Here is a 7,984-nt window from a genome sequence, read left to right as displayed (position 1 = left end):
TCCAATCAGTATAATCAAACACAGCTGGACTCAAATGAAGGTGTAGAACCATCTCAGGGATGATCAGATGAAATGGACAGAGCCTAAGTTAAATATATGAGTGTCACAGCAAAGGGTCTGAATACTTATGACCATGTGATATTTCAGTTTTTCTTTTTTAATAAATCTGCAAAAATGTCAAAAATTCTGTGTTTTTCTGTCAATATGGGGTGCTGTGTGTACATTAATGAGGAAAAAAATGAACTTAAATGGTTTTAGCATATGGCTGCAATATAACAGAGTGAAAAATTTAAGGGGGTCTGAATACTTTCTGTACCCACTGTACATTAGCTACAGTAGCTCTTTTAACTTGTCTATATATATGTATGTGTGTACATTTTGTCTTTTTTTTTTTTTTTTTTTTTTTACTTGTTTTTTTTTTATACTGTTGTGCACATCGAGAGCCATTGGGCTGCAGTCAAATTCCTTGTATTTTTGATAATACTTGGCAATAGTGTTTATGCTTAATGCTCAAGATGTTTCCCTTTTCTCTCTGCTTTACTGTATATTATCTACAGAGAAGGGGCGAACATACAAGTGCTGTGAAAAAGTTTTTGCCCCCTTCCTGGTTTCTTATTTTTTTGCATATTTGTCACTTGTGATTTTATTTATTAAGGGAAAAAGCTATCCAAACCTACATGGCCCTATGTGGAAAAGTAATTGCCCCCTAAATCTAATAACTGGTTGTGCCACCCTCAGCAGCAACAACTGCAATCAAGCATTTGCAATAACTGGCAATGAGTCTTTCACATTGCTGTGGAGAAATTTTGGCCCACTCTTCTTTGCAGATTTTTTAATTCAGCCATATTGGAGGGTTTTGAGCATGAACCACTTTTTTAAGGTCACACCATGTCATCTCAATGGGATTCAAATCCGGACTTTGACTAGGCCACTCCTAAACCTTCACTTAGTTTTTTTTTTTTAAGCCATTCAGAGGTGGACTTGCTGGTGTCTTCTGGATCATTGTCCTGCTGCAGAACCCAAGTACACAGCTTGAGTTCATTCTCCTCCAGGATTTTTTTTGGTAGAAAGCAGAATTCATGGTTCCATCAATCACAGCAAGTTGTCCAGGTCCTTAAGTGATGATTTTATTTATTAAGGGAAAAAGGCTATCCAAACCTACATGGCCCTATGTGAAAAAGTAATTGCTCCCCCTTGTTAAATTGTGAATTTACTGTGATTAATCACATTTTTTGGAAAGCTGAGTTCAGTTTCTCTAGCCACACCCAGACCTGATTACTGCCAGACCTGTTAAATCAAGAAATCACTTAAATAGAACCTGTCTGACAAAGTGAAGTAGGCCCAAAGATCTCAAAAAGCAAGACATCAGGCTGCGATTCAAAGAAATCTAGGAACACATGAGAAAGTAATTGACATCTATCAGTCTGGAAAGGGTTACAAAGCCATTTCTAAAGCTTTGGGACTCCAGCGGCTCATGATGAGAGCCATTATCCACAAATGGAGAAAATATGGAACAGTGGTGAACCTTCCCAGGAGTGGCCGGCCTAGCAAAATTACCCCAAGAGCGTAGCGACGACTCATCCAAGAGGTCATAAAAGAACCCACAACAGCATCTAAAGAACTGCAGACCTCACTTGCCCCAATTAAGGTCATTGTTCATGACTCAACCATAAGAAAGTGACTGAGCAAAAGTAGCATCCATGGCAGACTTCCAAGGCAAAAACCGCTGCTGACCAAAAAGAACATAAAGGCTCATCTCACTTTTGCCAAAAAACATCATGATGATCCCCAAGAATTTTGGGAAAATATTCTGTTGACTGATGAGACAAAAGTTGAACTGTTTGGAAGGTGTGCGTCCCATTATATCTGGCATAAAATTAACACAGCATTTCAGAAAAACAATATCATGCCAACAATCAAATATGGTGGTGGTAGTGTGATGGTCTGGGGCTGCTTTGCTGCTTAAAAACTGCATTTTGTGTTTACTTGGTTTATCCTTGTCTAATATTTAAATTTCTTTGATGATCTGAAACATTTAAGTGTGACAAATATGCAAAAAAAATAAGAAACCAGGAAGGGGGCAAAAACTTTTTCACAGCACTGTATGTACATATTTTGTGGTTCTGAAACAGAAAAGAATACAACAATTATCAGCTATGCACATGCTGGATATACACAGTGCATTTCTGGCACATGACCTTCGGGCAGCAGTGTGAGGCCTGGTGTGATCCACGCTTAGTCCACGCTGTTCTCTGCTCCACATTGAATTGAGCAAAGTTAGCACAGTGGTGGAAGAAGTGCTGTGTATTGTTGCGACATAGACAGTGCATTATCCTCATTGGCTGCTTGGCACTGGAAGGGGGTGCCCCTACAGCTGTTGTACTAGTTGGTTGGTCGGTGCTATGGAGGAGGTTGGCAGCTCTGCCACTCTTGCCGTCTCAGTGGCACTCCTTAGATCCTGCACCACTCTTCTCGTCACTGTGGGAGGGACTAGTACACTTTCCCTTGGATCTTAAACTCATAATAAAGCCAATCGGCAAAGTGGCAGGGGCTGGGAATGGTGACACACATTGGGTACAAAAACCTCTTAAACTCTATCTGCATATCTTGAGGTACCTTGGACAGCAGCTGTGTCACATGTGACCTACAGCGAAGCTCAGTCTGATCGCTGTCACCAAGCTGGTATAACATGCCCACCAGTGCACTCACTCTTAAGGCAATCTTCTTGAAACCATGGTTTGTCGTTGTGCATGATGTTTGGTGCTTCCATCAGATCAGCGATTTTCCTGAGGGCCAACTGATAATGCTGACCATAATGCTCTGTGAGGCTTGCCATTGTGTCAGTGTAGGGCTGCTCTCTGTTGGCCTGTCCTCACTGTGGTAGGACTGTTGTAGATCTGACTGATGAGTTACATCATAGGGATAATGAGAGGTCTGGCACTGGGTTGGAAGAGAGACATTGTAGTCTTTGAAATCCAGTGCGAATCTGGAAACATCTTTATTCAATCCCACAGTGAGCACACCGATATGGCTTCAGGTGATCACACACTAATGAAAATATAACTGTGAATACTATATTCCATTTCTGATATTGAATCCCTTTAAATCTTACACCATGAACCTTTAAAGGAATAATTCCACTTTGGGAAATTAGCATATTTGCTTTTTTCTTCCAACACCACTGGCCTGTGTCTCCAGGAGGAACCTTTCTCTTGCCCAAACCCACAGCTGATCCAGGACCTTTAGATCTTCGGTTCCATTTGGGCACAGTTAGTGTCCACAATATTTAAGAATTAACTTTTCAGACAAATCCAAACATTTCAGATGTTTCAGAAAGCAGATTGTTTCACAAACCAAAACCAGGGGCACACATGTGCTTCTCATTTGTTTCAAATGTCTCCTTATTTCCCTCAGTTGCATCTTCGTATGGCTCATGTAAGATGTGAGGAACAGATGCAAGGTAAAGATATGATGAGAGATAAACCAAGGAGCAATGTTCCCGGAGAAATGAGACGTCCTTTCCTCTAGCCCATCATCTGAAGTGATGTCAGTTTGGATCAGCTGTTGGTCGGCAGGTCTTAAAGGTTTTCAGGTTGTATACGTACAGATAATGTGATATACATAAAAGTGCACAGAAGTGATGTGCAGCGCTGTCCTCCAACATGACAAAGGTGAATGTAAAATATTTCTGCGTGCTTGCACTAACAAGTGTAACAAGCATCTGTACAATCTGTAAACATCTGTATTTTGTACGTATATTGGGAACAGATTCATTAAAGCACATTGCTCAGACAGGCTAAGCCCATAAGCCAAATTTTTCAATTATTAGCATTTATTTATACTGTTTGTAAATTCATTATGCAGTTATCCAGGCTATGATGAGAATGTAATTTGCAGAAATAAATGTATGTTGTAGGCTATGTGGAAAATGCACATATCTAACATCAAAATATTTTTTCTACCTGATGCACAGGGTTTCTACATGACAAAAACTGCCTAATTTTATGTCCTCAGACTGATTCAGACAGAAAAATCTTCATAACACTTCTGACAAAAAAAACACAACAATGCAGAGACTGCATTCAGCCTTTAGATGTCTTAAAATAAAGGGTGTCAGCTGACATCTAGCCCCACCAATCACATCTCACTTTCTCTGATAATTGCTGCCACTGTATTCCCACACCCTGATTACCCTGTATACAGTGCAATGTTTTCCTTACACTGCTGCTGTCACCACCTCCTCACCGCAGTATCCACCTGTGTCTGCCTGATGTGTGTTTACCTGAGTCACGGTTTCTGTGGATGTGCTGAGCATAAAGGAACAGCGGGAACAGACAGAAGCCAATGAAGGACGCTATTGTACAACACAACAGGAAAGAGTAACTGCCCTGACTGTTGATCACCTGGAAAAAGAGATGCACACAAACATATACGTACTGTCAAGTTCTAATGTCAAAGATCTCTGCAATCATCCCTGGAAAACAATGTGGCTACAGAAAAGCCTGTTCTAAAATAATGTGGCAGGCACTCATGCAGTCCTGTGGTGGAAATACATAAAAGCTAATAAGTCGAACAAATTCAGAACTAACACTTAAAAAACAATGTGAAAACACTAAATGTGGAAGCTTTGTATTGAATTTAATCATTATCATAAATGTAGTCCCTCCTACCATTTCTTTTATGCATATTAAAATATATCTGCTAATACTGTGAAGCACACTTTGCATGGGAGAGGAATGATGGTGGTCTAACAAAATTGATATTTTAGGGATTGCCTGCATTAACTAATAGAGTATATGAGGCCTTGTTAACTTATTAGACAGCTATAGTGTGGCTCTCCACAGCAGTAGCATCTCTCTCAATAAGCCAGCTTCTCTCCTCCTTGCTCCGGTGGTGGCGGCAGTAAAAGTGTGGCAGCCTGTACGAATGCCTCCTCCTCCTTCTCAGTGGCTCCGGGTGGCCAGCAGCTCCAACAGATGGATGCAGATTGCAGGGGATTGCTGTGCTGGGGCGGGATGGCAGCCATCTCTCTTTCCAGCATGAGCTCCAGTGCCTCACCCAGTGTCAAAGGGTGAGCCAGCTGAGCATGCAGGCATAAGGTAGTCTGGGGAGAGGGCCTTCATGAACTGGTTTTATGCTAACTCACCCTGGATGGTAAGGGGCACTGACACATAGGCTTCCCGACACAGTCCCTGGATGTCAGCAGCCAAGATGCGGAGGGACTCTCTGAGCAGCTGGGCATGGTGCTTGAGCTCACTGCATAGAGAGGTATGGCTGAATTTGCCAAAGCTTGCCCCACCAAGGCACTGCAATCACTTCTCTTGGCTGGACTCAGCAGCAGGTGTGAGACAGCATCCTCTGTCAGCAACAGGGCCAGTTGTAAGGCTTTCGCTCCCTCTGTCCGTTCCACTGTGGCAGCCAACAGTTTGATCTGGGCCAGGTAGGCTTCAACCCAAGAGGAGGAGACAGGACTGCGACTGCTGCCAGGGTTGGTCCTGTTGACCCGAGAACTAGGAGGTAGGAGCAGGCCAACCAGTCTTTGGGTCAGCAGGACGGCCTCTAGTTTCCGGCCTGGCCGCGGGGGTGATCCCAATCTTCGGTTAATCCCACTGGCCCAGCGAGGTGTACTATCTCCGTCTGCAACCTTGCTCTGGCTGGCCTCCTCCATAGACCCCATCATCAGTCCATTAGCGTGGCCAGTCACACCGTGCTGCAGTATCACTTCTTCCGCCAAGTGGGAAATCAGCTCCTCTGTCTGTGGTCGTTACATCATTCTTGACAAAATCCCACTTCTGACACCTACATGTCGAGCTAGTGGGCTCTAGGGATTCTGCCAAGGAATGACACTGGAGTCAGGCTGTCTTTTTATGCAGGCTTCCATGCCCCATACATTGCATGACCCCAGATGTCTGCTGCTTTTATTCTCCCAGAACACAACACTGAACATCTGAACTTAATACACATAGTTTCCCCCCAAACAAACCAGCCAACCCAAAGTTTCCTCCCCCCAGAACACCTGCTACATTGTGGGCAACCGCACCACCGCACCAGTCCTCACCTTCTGGGCGTATCACTGTCCATGTGTGGTATGTTCCTGTGTGTGTGTTGAGTACAGTCCATGGTGCTCCCCTGGCTGCCCCAGCATGCTACAGTACATTTCTAAACAGTGATGAGAAGTTTCTTACCGAGCCGACAAGCAGCTGCATAATCATCTCTCCTGTGCTGGCACTGGTCACCAGGACAGTTGTGGCACAACCTTCAACACAAGAGACAAATAGAGAGAACTAAAAATGGCTTAATTATTGATAAACAAATGATTAAATATATACAGTATATATAAATGCAAATATAAATACAGAAATGTATAAATAAACCATTTTAATGAAATGTAAATAAATAATAGCTGAATTAATGCCAAAATAAATCATTATTACATATTTAAATCCATAGGTAAATAAATGGACATTTTTTTACTAAATAAATGTTTTTATTATTTTCTATAGTTCTGCATGCATATATTTCTGTATTTCTGCCTTTGTTTATGTATGTGCTATGTGTGTATGTAGGATAAGGCTAGGTGTTAGGTGTTAGGCAAGTGGTGGTTATTGTTAAGCGTAAGGTAAGTCTCCAGGAAACGAATGTAAATGTATGTTGGGACCCGTAAGCATAGCTGTGGGAACGTGGTTTCGGGTGGGGGTGTAATCATGATTTTTTTTTTTCTTCTTTTTTAATGGGGGATTCCTACTGAGCAGAGCACTTGAAAGTCAATACATAGGCTGCTCAAGAACCTTTGATTACATAAAATGGGACAGACATAAGATGTTCTACATGTTCCAGAAAAACTGAACAGAATTTAAAATCCAAAATAAACCCGATTAATTCTATAGGCTGACCTGTTACAACCACAATTCACTACTTGCTAAAATGTAGGAATTTAAATCTGTTTGTTCCTCTGCAACATGGCACCCACCGAGGCGAACGTGTTTGCATGTTCCACTCTTGAATGCCGGTTTTTTTCTTCGTTTTCTTCTTTTTTGTGTGTTTTTTGCTTTTGCTGCAGTGCACAAATGACTTAGCGATTCAGCTACAAACACATTCTGTACATCGAAGCGATCGCACTGCTGCTTCAGGGAAGGTAAAGGGAGGTGGTGTGTGTGTGTTTATTAATAACTCATGGTGTAGAGATGTACAGACTGTTTATAAGCACTGTTCGCCAGACGTAGAGTTTTTATTGCTGAAATGCCGGCCCTACTATCTAGCCAGAGAGCATAGTGCTGTGTTTTTAGCTGCTGTGTATGTTAGTCCAAGAGCTAATCCCTCTGCAGCTCTCAGTAAACTCTATGATGTCATCAACATGCTAGAGACAGCTCACCCCGATGCTGTATTTATCGCTGCAGGTGACTTTAACCAGTGCAATTTAAAAATTGTACTCCCCAAATATTACCAACATGTGAACATTCCCACTCGGGGCAAGAACACTCAGGATCATGTTTACAGTAACATACGTGGTGCATACAGGGCTGCACCCCGCCCCCACATTGGACGCTCAGACCACATTTCTTTGTTCCCGTATCCAGCTTACAGACAAAGACTGAAACAAACAAACCCAAACAAATTAAACTCTGGACCCCAGATGCTGAAGGCACCCTGCAGGACTGTTTCGCCCAGACAGACTGGGATGTGTTTAAAGCTGCAGCCACCTCAGAGGACTTTTCTGTCAGCATACAGGATTATGCTGAGTATGTGACCAGATACATTAGTACCTGTATCGACAACATTGTGCCTACCATACAAGTCAGGAGGTTCCCCAACCAGAAGCCCTGGATAAACAGTCAGGTGCCCCACATACTGCGTGCTCACTCTCATGCATTCAGATCAGGTGATGAGACAGAGTACAAAGCTGCAAAGTACAGACTGAGGAAAGCCATCACAGCGGCCAAGAGGCAGTACAGAGAGAAGCTGAATGGCTTCTATTCTACTGCTG

The 7,984-nt window shown here is 42.7% G+C and overlaps 1 protein-coding gene across 1 annotated transcript in view; it reads right to left on the bottom strand.

Annotated features, from left to right (window-relative positions):
* mfsd4aa (major facilitator superfamily domain containing 4Aa) overlaps positions 1-7,984 on the bottom strand; it is a 26,675-nt gene that overhangs the window by 3,421 nt on the left and 15,270 nt on the right. The window contains exons 8-9 of the mRNA XM_020623000.1: positions 6,186-6,256; positions 4,283-4,403 (exon numbers count right to left, since the gene is read on the bottom strand). Of these exons, the coding sequence (XP_020478656.1) occupies positions 4,283-4,403; positions 6,186-6,256 (192 nt within the window). The remainder of the gene's footprint in view (positions 1-4,282; positions 4,404-6,185; positions 6,257-7,984) is intronic.

The sequence above is a fragment of the Monopterus albus genome, unplaced genomic scaffold (genome assembly GCF_001952655.1).
Source record: "Monopterus albus unplaced genomic scaffold, M_albus_1.0 scaffold291.1, whole genome shotgun sequence".
NCBI classification, from domain to species: Eukaryota; Metazoa; Chordata; class Actinopteri; order Synbranchiformes; family Synbranchidae; genus Monopterus; species Monopterus albus.
Note: the sequence above shows the minus strand (reverse complement) of the source record. Positions and strands in the feature narration are given on the sequence as shown.